The sequence below is a fragment of the Erpetoichthys calabaricus genome, chromosome 11, assembly GCF_900747795.2.
Source record: "Erpetoichthys calabaricus chromosome 11, fErpCal1.3, whole genome shotgun sequence".
Taxonomy (NCBI): Eukaryota; Metazoa; Chordata; class Cladistia; order Polypteriformes; family Polypteridae; genus Erpetoichthys; species Erpetoichthys calabaricus.
Window position 1 is genome coordinate 125,246,809 of NC_041404.2, and position 17,479 is coordinate 125,264,287.

The 17,479-nt window shown below is 37.4% G+C and overlaps 1 protein-coding gene across 5 annotated transcripts in view; it reads right to left on the bottom strand.

The window, feature by feature from the left end:
- Nucleotides 1–17,479, bottom strand: part of LOC114660879 (Golgi apparatus membrane protein TVP23 homolog A-like) — an 81,914-nt gene that overhangs the window by 34,326 nt on the left and 30,109 nt on the right. For 2 of the 5 annotated variants that reach the window (XM_051933355.1, XM_051933356.1), the window contains exons 3-4: nucleotides 11,897–11,982; nucleotides 3,421–3,565 (exon numbers count right to left, since the gene is read on the bottom strand). In XM_051933355.1, the coding sequence (XP_051789315.1) occupies nucleotides 3,421–3,565; nucleotides 11,897–11,982 (231 nt within the window). Of the gene's footprint in view, nucleotides 1–3,420; nucleotides 3,566–11,896; nucleotides 11,983–12,107; nucleotides 12,358–17,479 lie in introns of those variants that run through there. The other 3 variants (XM_051933354.1, XM_028813854.2, XM_051933357.1) reach the window with 3 other exon arrangements.

Below are 17,479 nucleotides of genomic sequence, written 5' to 3' on the forward strand. Positions count from 1 at the left end.
GGATAATGGGAGGTGTTAAGAAAAAGCCTATTAAACGTCAAACTATGTTATAATTTTACACATTATGAACCTAATACAGTGGAACCTTGGTTCACGAACGTCTCTGAACACTTACAAATCGGGTTATGACCAAAAAGTTTGCCAAACTTTTGCATCTGTTCATGACCACACAATCGGTATACCAACAAGCCAGTTTCCCTTTCGGTTTGTGCGTGCCGATGATTTCCGCACGTGTTCAGTCTCTCCCTGTGCATTCCCTGTGCAGCAAGAGAGAGACAGCGCCAGAGAGACACAGACAGACACATGTGCGCGAGAAAGAGACACACACACACACACACACGCGCGTGAGAGAGACACATGCGAGAAAAAGAGAGACACACGCACACAAACGCGCGAGAGAAAGACACAAGCACACACACACACGCGTGAGAGAGACACACGCGCGAGAAAGAGACACAGGCACAGGCACACACACACACACACACATACACGCCAGAGAGGGCTGGCCACATAATCCACTGTAATCATGTTTTACAACAAAACAAAAAAATTTAACTGAAAAAATGAACTTAGCAACAAAAAATTGACTACACTCATGCTCGCAACTTGCAGTTCTTGTTGCCAATTGATGCGTTTTTTTTTTTGTTTTTTTTTGCGGTGGGACGTCGGATAATACAGAATGTTGGATAAGCGAAGGTCAGATAAGCAAGACACTACTGTAATATATATATTGTGACAGACGACCGGCTATGGACTCCGGTCGTCACCCCCAGGCCGCTAGGAGGAGCCCTCCGGACAGCATATTTGCGCCCCGAGTTCCAGCAGGGCCTCATGGACTGTGTAGTGTTTTGACACAGCCCTGCTGGATACCTTGGGGGCCGCCAGGAGTCGCTGTAGGGGGGCTAGTGGGCTCTGGCATGCCCTATAACCCGGGAGTGCATCCCAGTCACGTGACTGGAAGAAGCGATGTGCTCCCGGGATGAAGAAAAAGGACTTTGCCCTGACCCGGAAGGAAAACGGACTTGTGGGTTTGGCTTGGAGCCACTTCCGGGTCAGGGGCTATAAAAGGACTCTGGGTAAGCCCAGACACTGAGCTGAGCTGGGAGGTAGGGTGGCGACGTGTCTGGGAGTGGAGGATTGTATTAGAGAGAATTGTGTATTGTTTAATGAGTGTGGAGTGGAGGGTGCTTTGTGCACAGTGTAGTATTATAATAAAATATTATTATACTTTCACCTGGTCATCAGAGTGGTACCTGAGGGTTCGAGAGGTGGACACGAGCATCAACTGCTACAATATATATATATATATATATATATATATATATATATATATATATATATATATATATATATACAGTGGAACCTCGGTTCACGAACGTCTCGGTAGACGTACAAATCGGTTTACGACCAAAAAGTTCGGCAAACTTTTGCCTCGGTTCACGACCACACACTCGGTATACGAACAAGCCAGGTTCCCTTTCGGTTTGTACATGTTCAGTCTCTCCCTGTGCATTTCCTGTGCAGCGAGCAAGAGAGAGAGCGAGAGTGCGCGACACACACGCACACACACACACACACACAGGCAGCGAGAGAGAGAGACGCACACACACAGGCAGCGCCAGAGAGAGACAGACGAGCACACACACAGGCAGCGAAAGAGAGAGACAGACGTGCACACACACAGAAGCGCGAGAGAGAGGCGCGCACACACACAGGAACGTGCTAGAGAGACACACACACAGGCGCTCCAGGCTCGCAAAAGAGAGAGAGAGAGAGAGAGAGCGAACAAGCGAGAGAGGGAGGTACGCATAAGGTAGAGAAGGCTTGTTTTTGTTTTCAGTTCTGTTTACAGTGATCGGTTCGTAGCCTGCATTGTTGCAATGTTACTTTTCTTGGTGGTTTATTAAATTACATATTTTTCAAATGTTCATTTTTCCCCTGTGCTTAAAACTCATTAAAAAAAAAGTGTTTTTAGCGAGCGGTTCCTAGCACTATAGCGTGAACTGTTGCAGTGTTAGTTTTCTCTGTTGTTCAAGGTTTTCTCAGTGTTATTCAATGTTTTTACATTTAGTTTACTATTACGCTGTGCATTCTATGGTATAATTAACTATATTTGTGTTTAAAAATTTAAAAAAATATATATTTACATACAGTTCATACGGTCTGGAACGGATTAATTGTATTTACATACAATCCTATGGGGGAAATTGCTTCGGTTCACGACCAAATCGGTTTATGACCAGAGTTTTGGAATGAATTATGGTCGAGAACCGAGGTTCCACTGTATATACAGCATATATATAAAATATATACATACACACACACAGATTGAATACACAGTAGAATGACTAAAATGGAAGAAAATTAAAAAGAAAAAAAAAAACTTGACTGGTCAGATATAGTCTCACTGAGGCACGCCATTGGTATAAAGAAGCCCCAGTAGTGTTTCTTGACACACTTCTGCTGAATAATTCTTTTGCAGAAACTACTCAGCGTTGGCATGTCAGAGACAGGATGTGCAACATTGTTCATTATTGCATTCAGTTTTATTTTAATTGCTCAACATGAACCATGTCATATATTATTATTTTGCCAACACCTTCATTCTCCTTCTATTTTGGGTATATTATCTAATTGTACATAATGAATAAAACAAAGAATGAACAGTAGACACAGTATTGGATATTTAAATTCAGAAAAAATAGTTGTTTTAGTGGGCGCTAACCCTGTAAATAGTACAATAATACTGAAAACGCTCAACTCAAATGGCTTAAATTTTAGTTTATTTGAATCCATTTGAAAATTACTTGTTAGCTATGACAAAGAGTTTGCTTTCAGTCATCACAATTTTGTGCATTCTAATACAACCTTTCTTAGAAATATTGTAAAATAAGGATGGTACCTTAACCTGGAGGAACCTGAAAAGCTAGTTCTTTTGTTTTTCTCCAGCAGAATTGATTGTTGTAATGCTTATACTGTATTTCATGGATTTTTTTTTGTTTGTGCATTCACATTATGTTTTTTGTTTATGTTACATTTCCTTTTTTCATACTATATTGGTAATTATTGTATTGTCACATTGGGCTCATAAGTGAGAGTGCACTTAAAGAGAAAAGGGTGAACTGAGGAACTGCCCGGTGACCAACATAGCCCTCACAAAGAGAAGCAGATAAAATGAGATGAAATCTAGTACTATAGTATTAAGTAATTTGCTGCAATAATAAAAACAGACAAGAATTTAGAATGTGGAAATGCTAAAGGGAGTACAGCATTTTATATTTGAAATCAATATTTAATTCTGGTTATTTTGACACAATACATTTTTTCAAGAGTAATTCTACTATCTATTTTGTTTGTATTAAGAAGCATTTTCTCAGAATTAATACAGCTTTAATTGATATACTTACATATGTAACTTACCTTGACTGACCAGAAGTCACAGGAAAGAAGAATTATGATGACAACAAAGCAGGCAACAAAACTCTTGCTGAACCAGTCACAAAACAAATAGATAATAATAGCACTTATTCGAAAAAACAGATGAAAAAATGATGCAATGGGATGTCTAGGAAAGAAAATAAGGTAAGAACACTTCAATGTATAACCTTTCTTTAATTCTTAATTCTCTAGTCCAGTGCTGCCTGTGCTGTGTACCATGATGTCTTTTCAAAAATCTCAACTCTCAAAAGATAGTATTGATTACACTTCCTTTGGAATTAACAAGTGATATTACCACCCATCTTTACATTTTATGAATGAGTGGTATCATCAGGTGCAAAACAGGAAGCAGTCCTGGAAAGGTGATTGTCATTTGCATGGCATACACATACACATACACATACACTTCAACTTACTGAGTAGGTTTACAGTCAGACAAATCTGTATGCCTTTGGAATTTGGGATGGACAAGAAAATCTTGTAATGCCATGTTTTCTTGGAGAACAAAGTTCCAGATATAATGGACTTCAAAGAGATCAACACTGAACAACAGCAAGTAAGTTCAGAACATCCATGAATAAAATAAGTTGCTCGTGCAGCATTATCCATGAGTAACGACACATCAGGTATTCAGTCATGTTCATAACATCCCATTGCTTTCAAAATGGCTAAATTATTATTAAATAAACCGCTTCCAGAAAATCCTCCTGTAAACAAAAGGATCTAGCTTTTGAAATTAAGACCCTTCTGCCAAAACCCCCAAAATTCATTGTCAGAAGCTCCGAAAAAGCCCACTGTTTGGGTAACATGGCACTTCAGGTCCTAACAACAATGCAGAATATGGTCTGAGGGAGGAGTACAATTAGGAAAAAAAATGTGGAAATAGGGAGTTGTGGCTTAACAACCTGTGGATTAGGAAAAGGGCAGGTATTCAATTCAAAAACTCAATCCTGCTTGAAAGCATTTCTCTTTCTTATACAAGAGGATTTTATGAAAGTGTCTTAGAACTTCTACAAAATAAGACTATGTACCTGACACAAGCATAATATGATATTATTAGTGGATGTTTTGTCATTATTTGCTGTTGTTTAATGTTGGCCCCATTGATGCCAAATGTATTTAGAACTTTGTTATTTCCATTGTTAATGACTTGGACAACTCTGCAAAAAACATGGGGTACATAACAGATAAAAAATATAATTTTGAGGTATCCCTTTAATATGGTTTACTCAAATGTACAGAACTACTACCTTTTGATCTCAATGCTGAACACAAGTCAATACCACAGCATTACAAAAAATGAGAAAATCAAGACCTTCAAATATGAACTACCTCATACCAAATCTTCACGTTAATGCACAAAGAATGGTTGAAAACATAGTACAGCAAAGCAGATGGAAAATTAAGGAAGACATTCAGACAGAATACTGCCATCATGTCAATATTCCTGTTTGCTCATGATACAAAATATGAAATCTGGAAATTCTGGAACCATGTACAGTAAATCATTCCTTAAAGAATGTGGCTAAACAAAAAATCTGACAAAATCTAACATAAAGTTAAACATAAGCTTGTATGTTCAGGTCTCAGAAAATAATTTGAAGTTGTCAATAACTATCAACTGGTATTCAAAATAATAATATTCATCACTTTACTGTAATATACCTTTTAGACATACAGACATGCACATTGACTGACTCGCACACACACAATCATCTCTGTCTAACCAGTAACCATCAGACAAACAGGTCAAAATTTACAGCCAACATATTATTATTATCTGTCCTTCCTGTCAAATTGCCCATTTTGTGCTTGTGCTGTCTGTATGTGTCTGATCATTAGCACTAAACTACTGTTTTCCAAAGAAAACTAATTTTACTACAAATCCTGTAACATGAAAAATGGATTTCTGTCAGCAGCTTGGTTATTTGCAGTGTTTACTATAAATTTCAGGGTGGCAGAGCTACAGCTTCAATTTGGTGGGACAGACTGAACTAGTCATTGTATGCTTCATTTTAGTTCTACATACATTATGTGGAGATATATTACCATTCAAAATGAAAATTTATGTCTTTCTTTAAATTGAGTGGTAGGATTCTTCTTGTTACAAATCTGTCACTGCTATCCTTTTCAATCTTTCTCTTATTGTTGATTCTATGAACCTTACTCTGCTATTTCTTTAACAAATGTGACATTTGGATCACACTCTACATAACCCCTTTAATCCTCAACCTCACAGATGAGTAACGGTTTCTTGATATATCATGTTTTACTGGCTGGGGTAGGTGAGGAGTATGTTAAATTGCCTCTCTAAATTGCTTCCTACTATCTTTCTTCCTTAAGCACCTGCTTACAAAGTTCCTAGTTCCCACCTTCTGTCTTATTTGCTGTCATCGAATGTACTAACCTTCTCCTTCTGTAAAACTGATTTTAGGTTAGTTCCTTATTCTGCACCAGCACTGATAATATTCTTATCCATGGTGAAACGGACTCTTTAATCAACTGTTCATTGGCTGCTTTACTTCAGATTTTTTTCTTCAGTACTTTCCTTAGACATTTGCACAAGATAATTTTGCACACATAAGCTACCATAGTAATTTGAAAGTAAATTACTGGTTGCAAGGCATATGTGGAAAATAAATTAAGTGGATTATCATAGCAAACTGGAAAAAGCCATAAACACTCAATTTAAAACTAAACTCCTAGGGATTTATTGGCTTTATTAATGCAAAATTCTATGCCAACATACCTAAGAGGCTCTGACATCCTAGTCAGCCAACCACAGAGAAGTTGGGCAATGTCATGTGTGAATTTGCAACTAGTATGAAAATTCAAAAACATGGAATCTTGTTTTTTTTTATTTTGCAAAGTAGGGTTTTACAGGAAATAACTAGAAACACGCTGGACCCTGAAATTAGGGATTTACTCTAAAAATGAGTTAAGCAGTAAACTGTTATACCAGACTTGCATTGGATGCAGTTGTTCACAACTCTCTTTTATACTGAATGAATGCATTTTCCATGTGTAATTGCAGTGGTGCAGTTTTGCATCATTGATGCAGTGGTAGATCAGAGGAGTAACTTAATAGGTACACTGTATGCAACTTTCAGAAAATAATACATTATTCAGATAATTTAGCTGCTCAGATTTCAGCACTAGACCAGGGGAATGTCTACAACTTAACATTGTAATGTCTGTTGTTGAAAAGATGTGAAAAGTAAAGAAGTAAGGTGACCCAATGCAATTCAATCCTTTTATAGCCATGTCAGTTATTGGGATTCATTCCTTTCTATGTTTCAAATGTGGGCACATGCCATTTTTACCAGTTAATTTGACTGTTATACCTAGACAAAACTCGTCTAGCATTTAAAGTGCTTTTCTTTTGAATGGTACAAATCAATACAAATCTTCCATGTAAACTTTTCTTGCTATCATCAATGTTCTGCGTGAAAAAGTAGAAATTTGCAAGCAGTTGACTTCAGTCTTACATTGTGTTTAATCATGTTTCTTTTTGATTCATATACACTGTATAAAAGAAATCTGACCATGCTTATGAATCTTTTACAAAACTTTTGCCATCCTCTACTAGGAACTACCATGTGTGAACAATATTCAAGTAAGTGTGAAAAATCAAATCGTTCCAAATTTCTGTTATGGTTAAACCAAAGAATTTCTGATACTATTTTTCTATTTTTTTTAACGAGATATTTAATGTGCTCAGAATTTTCACTCTTCTTTACATTTTGGATTGTACCTAACGGACAAAATATCTCTAGATGAATCATCACTGCAAACATCTGCTCCTCTTATCATGTACTCTTCAATCGTTTTTGTTTCACTTTTACCCTTCTATCATTACTTACTACTTAAACAGACTCCCCTCTACTCCGTGAGTCTTCAGCCTAATTTGCTCTTCTCATTTCCACCCTAATGAACTTCAATTACAGTATTTGTTTTCCTCGTTTAAGAATAATTTACTACAAAGGAAATAAATGCAGACAATAACAGACATTGGTGATCTCAAATGCACTGATTGTAAGTTCAAACAAAAAATTAGGATTTTATGTCCTTATTCTGCATAAACACTCCTCCCTCAATATGTCTGCAGGAAAGGCTTTCAACACTTTCAAATAGTTTCTGTTCAAATATATACTGGGGGAGAATCACTTTGATAACATATGATCATAAACATTCGCACTTCATGCATTTTAATTTACGTATACATTTCATTCTTATACATAGTTAACTTCTGAGTGATTCAATGGACAGAAAGAAATTGAATTATTAATTAAAAATAAGAAAATATTTAGATATTTGCAAGAGAATGTGCTGCATGTGAATATACAGTATAAATATATATATATGCATCCATCCATCCATCATCCAACCCGCTATAACCTAACACAGGGTCATGGGGGTCTGCTGGAGCCAATCCCAGCCAACACAGGGTGCAAGCAGGAACAAATCCACGGGCAGGGCACCAGCTCACTGCAGTATATATATATTCAACACATAATAAAAAAGCAAGCTATAGAAAGACATGGTTATGTGACTGATGTGATAAAATCTGCATAGGAGGTTGATAATTAAGGCTTCTCTACTGTATTACTTAAAACAAAAACCCACAGTAAAAATATAAGTAAAAAAAGCATGCACTAAAAAGTACAATGGGAACTTTTTCAGACTGACAATTAACCAAGCAGAAAATTGTAAACCCATTTAATAATAAACATTTAATAAATTTATTCATTCATACATATTCTATTTTAAAGCAACCTTTTGATGTTCTATTTATATCTTTCTGAATGTATAAGTACGCAATTTCAGAAGGTTGCTTGTTCAACCATCCCACCACCACTATATGAGCCTGAGTAAGTCACAAAAACCTGTACTTCAACTGCAGAAATATTCAAATTAATGAATGAAATACTTTGATCTACAATCAAACAATCAAGTCCTCTTACAACAGGGTTTGGAGTTGAAAATAGACCATCTAGCGATAAACTCACCATGATTTACTACATTATACTGTTAATGTGCTGACTATCTTAATCTAGTGCACTAGCTATAATTCAATAGAAAACTATATCTCATATTACCTAAAACAAGAAGTAGTGAAATTTTGTGTGTGGAATTATGCAGAATTTCTTTAGAATCTGACAAGAATTCATTCATGTTAATCTAAAACAAGTCTTCTGGCCTTCTGCCAAGTTTTCTGTTTAACTCCAATTGTTTTAGTCAATATGAGAAAGTTTAACCAAATAGTGTTTTTGTTATTAATCAGCACTCCACAGTGGGTAAGAGAGAGTTTTTTTAGTGATAAACATCACTAAAAAACTCTCTCTTAAGATTAATAGATCTTAACTTTTTCTGTAATTTACTTGATTTGTTGTAAATTTTTCATGTTTTTGTTTATAGCAATGTGCATTTGATTGTTCTAGTATTATGAAATGTAAATCATAGCATTTGCTAACACTATAAACACAGTGTTATTAAACTTTTCAGATGTACACTCTTTCATTCTTTATTATACTGAAGCAGCAGGTGACATGAATCAGGGTTTCACAGTTGGGCATTGGAGTAAGTCTAAAATGGTGACCTTGAGGTTTTCAGTAAGTCGCTCTTCTGTGAGATTAAACGAATTGTGTTTTAATGAAGTCCATGCATGCATTTTTACAGCTGGATTTTTATTACAGAGTCATGGTTTCAGAGAGTATTCTGACAGAATTAGGTGCAAAAAAAGGAACCAGGCCTAGGTAGGACATTTTAACAATGACTTAGATTTATCAGTTTACCTAATAATCATATATTTTGGAACTGGGATGTAACTGGTTTACTCTCTTAGACTCATAAAAAAGGAAGCCTCTACACAGACAGTGACTAGACAACCAAAAAATGAATGGTGGACACAGGATTTTGCTAACAACTTTGCAAAGCACCATGCTCCCTCTTAAAAAGCATTTTTGGAAAACTTGTTTATATACTGCCCCCAATCCACCAAACACAGCTGAATGTTGAATATGGAATATCATAAAAGTTGACTCTGATGGTTGTTTTTAGATCTTGAAAATATATTAGACAAAGTTGAAAAATGTGTAAGTAATTTTTGGAAAAACAAATCTAACTAAATCCCAGAAAAAGACTCTTCATCAATTCACTTGTTGGTGGTGAGTCAACCTACCAACTTCACATTACTTTTTTAATATATTGGATTACAATTAATTAAGTGCATATTGGTAAGGGAATATGGTACTATAACTTATTCATAACTGATCATATATCCTGATCAGTGCTTGTATGGGGAACACCACATTGAGTCCTGGCATATTAATACCCCTGTTCCACACTAGAATTCTCTTTTTATTGTTAATATTTTGAACTATCAATAGGGGTCAGAATTTGTGTTATTTCTTGTTTGGCCTTCACTTTTAGTTACTTTGCTAAGGCAAACCCTGCCAAGGAAACAAAAATTTCAACATCTCTAATGATCTCTTGGTCACACAAGCCCTTTCATAGCATAAAGGTCACAATCTTTGAAAATATCAAGGACTGATCAATATGGTGTAGCATGTGTACAGTGTTGTACCAGACAGTGGTGACATAGCAGACAAAGTACTCTGATGAAGACTTCAATTTACAAGTCAGTTTGCATCCCTATTCTCTCCCAGGATTACAAACACATGTGTGGTGACCACAAGATTAAGGGTACAGGATACAAGTAGTAGAAATTAGGGTACAGGGTTGCTAAGCTTACTCTACTTGATATATAGTGAAGAGCTCAGAGTACAACCATGACTTCTCCAAATCAAGAAAAGCCAGTTGAAATGGTTTGGGCATGTACCAAACAAGAACCTATGACACTTGGAAAAGATTATACTTCTTGGGTCTGAGAAGTACCTTAAAACAGCTGATAGTGAAATGGTGGCCTGCATGGTCCAAATCAAAGCATTGCATTGTAACCCTCACTTTGCCAAGCAGATGGACAGTGAGTGAGAAACATCTAGTCATTGATGTGATGACCATATATTTGACACTTGCTCCTTTTTTATTAAACAGAAACTGGGCTACTCCTGAACTGAGAGAACATAATGTGCACATTCAATACCCCTTACGCCTGGTTATTGAGTGAATTCCATCTGCACTTTTCATCTGCACTTCTTCATAAACCGAATGGAACATAAACAATACCACAACAAGGAAATCTTTCTGCTTTTCCATTAGTACCAGGAACCTATCAAAATTTACACTGTTCTAACTTATATCATCAAGCAGAGGCCAAACCTGTTGAAATAATATTACCAATATTGACTATAATTGACTGGATTTGTTTTGTGTGGTACACACAATTAATGTAAAATGTACATATACGCTGTACATGTGCACAGATTTGAAGCCTTTTATTGACAGGAGTTCCATCCATCCATTGTCCAACCCGCTGAATCCGAACACAGGGTCACGGGGGTCTGCTGGAGCCAATCCCAGCCAACACAGGGCACAAGGCAGGAACCAATCCCGGGCAGGGTGCCAACCCACCGCGGGTTGACAGGAGTTTCTCATTCAAAATAAAGCATAATGCATAAGTGAATTTCAATAAAACTGGACAAAATGGGCATCCAGCTCAATGGTGTAGAGAAAAAAAAAAAAATCTAAAGCTCAAGTTATAAAAACAGCAAAATAAACAATTAGCATCACAATAATTTTGTTACCATATCTATCATAATCTGTGCAAAAGCAATTCCTGCTTTACCCTTTGAAAGGAAAACACTTGTCATCAGCCCATCTTTGATTTGTGGCATTATTGGAAAAGGCATTTGATGTCACCATGTACAAGTGCAGTTCACCTTCATAGCATGATGTTCTCAACCCACTTGTTCCAATTCAGGACTGCTGGGGTTGGGGGTGGATGAAGCCTATTCTAACTGCATCAGTAATGTGAGAACCATATCTGGAGAAGGTACACACACACCAACAAGGCTAAGCCTCATAAACATCCACGCATTGAGAATCAGCAATTCACATAAAACACACACATTTAGGATGAAGGAAAAACTGCAATTATCTGTCAAAAACTCCACACAAGCACAGAGCAAACACACACCTTTATATGTACATACAATCCGCTTACCCAGTTCAAGGTTGTGGGTCTGGTGCCTATTTTGACAGGCTCAGGTGCAAGGCACGAAAATCACCTTTAAAGTGATGTCAGCCTTGTAACCTAGTTTACCTCAATTTTGGGAGACTATCCAGGTAGTTTCAGCTACAAGGCAAGAGCCAAGACAGGATGAGGAGCCAGTCAACTGCTAGCCACACTCTTACACAACTGACGTTTGGATCTAAACACTGAGAACCCCAATGCACAAACAGTTAAACACACACACGCTTGCTTTCATGCATGCATACACACACACATCTTTCATAACATCATATTGGCAATGAGGCATCGACAGCTATGGTTTACCTGATTGTTGTTTTTCTTAATGCCAACTCTTCTTCTTCTTCTGCCCCAAAATCCAAAGATACGTCCTCCGTATCATCAACTATTCCCTGGTGTTATTAAAAATACACAATAAATTGAATAACCTCATAGAACAAACATTTCACAAGATGTCGAGTCTTGACGTTCTCAAAACAGTAGGGTCCACCAACAATTAATATTTGACTAGTCTTACCTGTTTCATTTTACTACCCTATTTAAATGATTCTTGGGAGGCAAGGCTTACTGAAGATGCGATGCTATTGCAATGAGTACTGCTGCGAAATGTGTCCGTGCGGGTAAAAGACCAGTTATCCTTTCCCGGTATACCAATACGGCTTATGACAAAAGCGCTGCTTGTCCTGAGGGGCGACGCCCGCACAGAAAGGAGGCGACGGAGAAACGCCCCGGTCGCCAGCCCACGAGAATGCGCACGCGCAGTCGCAGCAGCGCCCGCACCTGACCCCCCGCACTGGTTTTTGGAGGGGGAGGGAGCTGAAGCCAGTAAGCCGCTACCTTGTGCGACAGACCGGGATAATGAAATCAACCGAACGAGTAAGCCTACTGAGGGAAAAAAACGGTTTGTGCTGGCCAGCTGGCCAGCCGTAATTCATAATAGCCACGTATCAATCACCCTGCACAAACACAGATACCACAGAGCCTCAGCTTTTGGAACAAACAACATAACTCTCCCTTGACTTTTTAATGAAGAAAGAAAGCGGTAAGTCGTATGAAAGTAATTTTAATGTGTGCAGTATTGTGAATTTGTTACAGTTTCTAGTGTTGGATGAACTTAAACAAGCCAAACAGTATGAGTCCCATAAGCAGAGACAATAAAGGTGTAACAAACAAAGTCTCTAAACTGGTTTGACAGCACTGGCCTGTCTCTTTTGGAATCCCCTCAAAATATTACTCTGTTGACTGGAACATTTTCAGGCTCCTAAAAATCCAGTAAAACTGCAATAGGACCATAGGGAACATGGAGTGCATTGCAGTGCAACTAAACATAGCCATCTCTTTATTTCAAATTACTTTATCTGGCATAGGGGTGGAGGAATCCCAAATTATCCCAGCTAAGAAACCTAAGGCCAGAGGAAAACTTGGAAGGGCACTACATCTTTGTAGACATGGGCACCCGTACAGTTGATTCAAAAAATATTAAGACCCTTTCACTTTCTGCACACCATTTTGTTGTAGATTTTATTTTTAAGGGCTAAATTTGCCATTTTTGTCTACCAGACTACACTTAGTAACCCTAAATGACAAAGTGGTAATATGTTTTCAGAAAGATATGCAAATTTATTAAAAATAAAAACTGAAATCTCTCATTTATTTAAGTATTTAGACCCTTTGCTATGGTACTCCAAATTGTGCTCAGGTGCAACCCATATGCTTAAATTATCCTCAGTCAAGAACTTGTTTGTAGTCCACCTGTGGCAAACTGAACTGATAAGACATCGTTTAGAAAGGCACACGCCTGTGTATAGAAGGTCCCACAATTCACACAGCAAGTTAGGACAAAAACCAAGCCTTGAAGTCTAAGTAACTCTCTCTGATCAAATTTTAGTGAGGCATAGATCAGGGCAAGGGTATGAAATTATTTCTAAATCTTTCTAAATCAGTAAAATCAGGGTCACAGGAACATAGTGATCTCAGTAAATGTGGAATGGAAGAATTTTGGACCCACCTGGACTCTTCTTAGAGTTGGTTGTCAGGCCAAATTAAGTAACTGGAAAAGAAGGGCCTTGGTCAGGTGGGTGACCAAGAACCTGAGAACATAAGAAATTTGACAAACAAGGGGAGACCATTCAATCCATCAAGTTTGTTTGTTTAGCTAATAGCTAATTTGTCCTAATGTCTCATCCAGATTTCACTTAAAGTTTGTCAAGGTTTCTGCTTCAACTACATGACTTGGTCATTTGTTCCAGACTTCCACAACTCTTTGCATAAAGAAGTGTTTCCTGGCTTCAGTCTTAAATGTACCTCCATTGAATTGCCATTGGTGTCCTTGAGTATGTGATTCACCGATAAAAAAAATCTGCTTGATCTACTTTATACAGTAAATGCCTTTGACAATTTTGAAATCCTGGATTAGTTCCCTGTGCAGTCTCTTCTTCTTAAATCTAAGTAATATTAATTCCCCGAGTCTGTCAGAGTACAACATGTCCTTGCATCTTGGGATATACCTGGTTACTGTCCTCTGCATAGCTTCAAGTGTTTCTGTGTCCGTCTTGTAACATGGTGACCAGCATTGCACGCAATGGTCTCAATTGTACATTTTATAGTTTGAGCATATGTATTCAACAGTTTTTATGATATAAAGTCACATATTATTTGCCATTTTAATCCATTCTGCACATTGCTTACATGATGAAAATGTTGTGTCAACATAAAACCCTAAATCATTTTCAGAGGTTGCATCCATTAGGACAGTGTCTCCCATCTCATATTTATATTTGACATTCTTTTGCCCATCTTTAGCACTTTTCTATATTAAACTGCATCTTCCAAGTGTTCATCCAGTTCTGAAGCTTGACCAAGTCTTTCTGAATCGTTTTTGCTGTCATCTCAGTGCCTGCCATTGCTCCAATTTTAATATCAACAGTAAATTTCACAAGTTTACTAACTTTACTGAAATCTTTGTCATTAATGTATATCAGCAATAGTAATGGTCCCTGGACAGACTTCTGAAAGACTCTACTGATGACTGCGATCCATGTTGTCTCATGATGGTTAACCAAATTGAGATGCTATTTTGTTGGTTACCTCTAATATATTCAGCTTGTAGTTTTTAGAATTAATCAATGCTTTAGGGCTTTGTGTATCAAAGACTGGTATCCAGTGGCCACTCTAAGAGAGCTTTGTAAGTCCTGTTGTGAGATGGGAGAACCTGTTGAAAGGACAACCATTTCAATAGCATCTCACCAGTTAGGTGTTTTATGGCAGAGTAGTTAACTTACATTTAGATGCAAATTACATTTAACGGACTCTGATAGCATGAGGGAAAAATTATCAGATCTGATGAGACAAAAATTGAACTCTTTAGAGAGTACTTCAAGTACAATGTCTGGTGAAGACCAGGCACTGCTCACCACATTCCTAATAACATTCTTAGAGTGAAGTATAGTGGTGGTTGCATCATGCTATGGGGGTGCTTCTCAGTGGCAGGGACAGGTACAATGGTCAGAATTGAGGGAAGGATGAAAATAGTCAAATTCAGAGTGATACCTGAAGAACTGCTCTAGAGTGCACACAAACTCAGACTGTTGGGACATTCCACCTTTAAGCATGACAATGACCAGAATCATACAGCCAAGACAATGCTACAGGGGCTTCAGGACAAGTATATGACTGTCCTTGAGTTGTCCAGCCAAAGCCCAGATTTAAAACCCATAGAGCAAGTGTTGAGGGACTTTTCCAATGCCTCCTAACCAATCTAACTGAGCTTTAGAGGGTCTGCCAGGAAGAATGGGATGATCTGCTCAAATCCAAGTGTGTAAAGCTTGTACAGACTTACCCAAGAGGACTCAGAGCTGTAATTGCTGCCAAAGGGGCTTCTGCAAATTAGTGAATTAAGGGTCTGAATACTTATTTGAATGAGAGATTTCAGCTTTTGATTTTTAATAAATTTGCAAACCTTTCTGAAAGCACAGTTTCACGTTGTTATTAAGTGTAGATTTAGAAGTGAAAATGTCAAATTTATCCATTTAAAATTAAATCTACAACACAATAAATTTTGCAGAAAGTGAAGGGTTCAATACTTTCTGAAGCCACTGTACCTATATGGAACCTATACCACTGTACCTATAGTGCATGTGTAGAGTTGCTTTTTAACCAAAAAACTGGTAACAAATGACCCTGTATTAGCTAAGCTAGTATTTGCAAAAGCACTTTAAATAAACAAGGATAAAATTTAGAGCTGGGCATATATGTTGAATATTATTTTTAATGTAAGTCAATGCAACATGTTATACAGAGATTTGAAAAACAAAATGCAGATTTCTTTTTTCAGTTGATGGTTGCAGAGAACAGAACCTATCCTGGCAGAATCAACAGAGGACATTAACTAACTTTGGACATCAGCCCAGCGCAGAACCCACTTGCACATGGGGCCTTAACCCACCACCTACTGGGATAGTTCTATGCACCACTAGAGCAGACTTTGCACTCATGTTTGATGAGAGGTGTGAACCCTCTGAAACATGAAAAGAATGTGCAAATTCCATATAGAAATTTCACAGAGCCAAGGTTCTAAAACATTTTCCTGGAGCTGTGAGGCTGCAGTGGGATGAAGGAGATGAATAGTGCAACATATGAGAAATGCTTGGGAGTTTTAGTGGGTAATTTTATACAAAAACAATTTGAAAAGTAAGGGTATGATGGGTTACATCGTACAATGTTACAATTACAAAAGATTAAGATGCCAGGCCGCAACTGCATAACTGTATTTCCCATTGTAAAAGTCTAGAGAAGGGTCTTTAAGCTTTCTCAAGGACTACAGTGGGCAAGCTAGGTAGAGAGACTGAAGGATCTGGATATTATGGAAACTATTAAAGGAACTGCCAAGTTGTGTTTTTGAAGTGTATGTGGAAAAAAAAAACCAAATGAATATTAGGGATTACAAGCAAATCCTACATAATGACATCCACATAGTGAAGTGAAACTGGAGTCATAGCACCGTTTGAAGGTGAAACATTATTTTCCATGCAGACCTGCTCCCTAACTAACTCATGATTTACAGTTACCCTTGCAGTGCAACCCTGAATCATCCATCCATCCATCCATTTTCCAACACGCTGAATCCGAACACAGGGTCACGGGGGTCTGCTGGAGCCAATCCCAGCCAACACAGGGCACAAGGCAGGGAAACCCTGAATCAGATACGGTATAATTGGCTATTGCTGATAACATGATTTGTCTGAAGACATTCCAGGAGCTTGTTGTTATAATTCTTAAAGCTTCTGAAAACTTGGTGCTCTCAAAATGCTGTTAAAAATTACAACTAAATTACTAGAAAAAGTAAGTCAAAGATACTTCTACATCACCCTGGGCATGAGTGGAGATCTATGACAACTCCTAGTACATGCTTTCAGTGATGTGCTTTGTCAAGTAGTATTTCATTAATATCAATTTTTTTATAGATAACTTTCAGTATTGTCCATCTTTTGAATGGTAACTGGTATTCTGCAATAAGCTCTGTCTGTTTTAATACTGAAAGAAACTGTACTAATGAAACAGGTAATGATGATAACTAAATTTACACTTCCACCCTTATAGGAAACTGGATATACACCAACCCCTTGTAGCTATAACCTGTAGAGGTGACATTTTTTCTAGACTATTACTGACTTTAAAATTTTTTTTTTACATTAAAAGTACCAATAAATTCTAAACAAGCCATTTCATATTACCTGAGACCACTTTACTAAAAACATATTTATAGTTGCATATAAATATTCTATGTTAGTTATTTCAAAGTAAACACTGTAATGGAAAAAGAGAACAATATATTTATTTTTGTGAATACTTTATTTTTAGTTGATGGTATCAAAGACAAACTTTCTATGT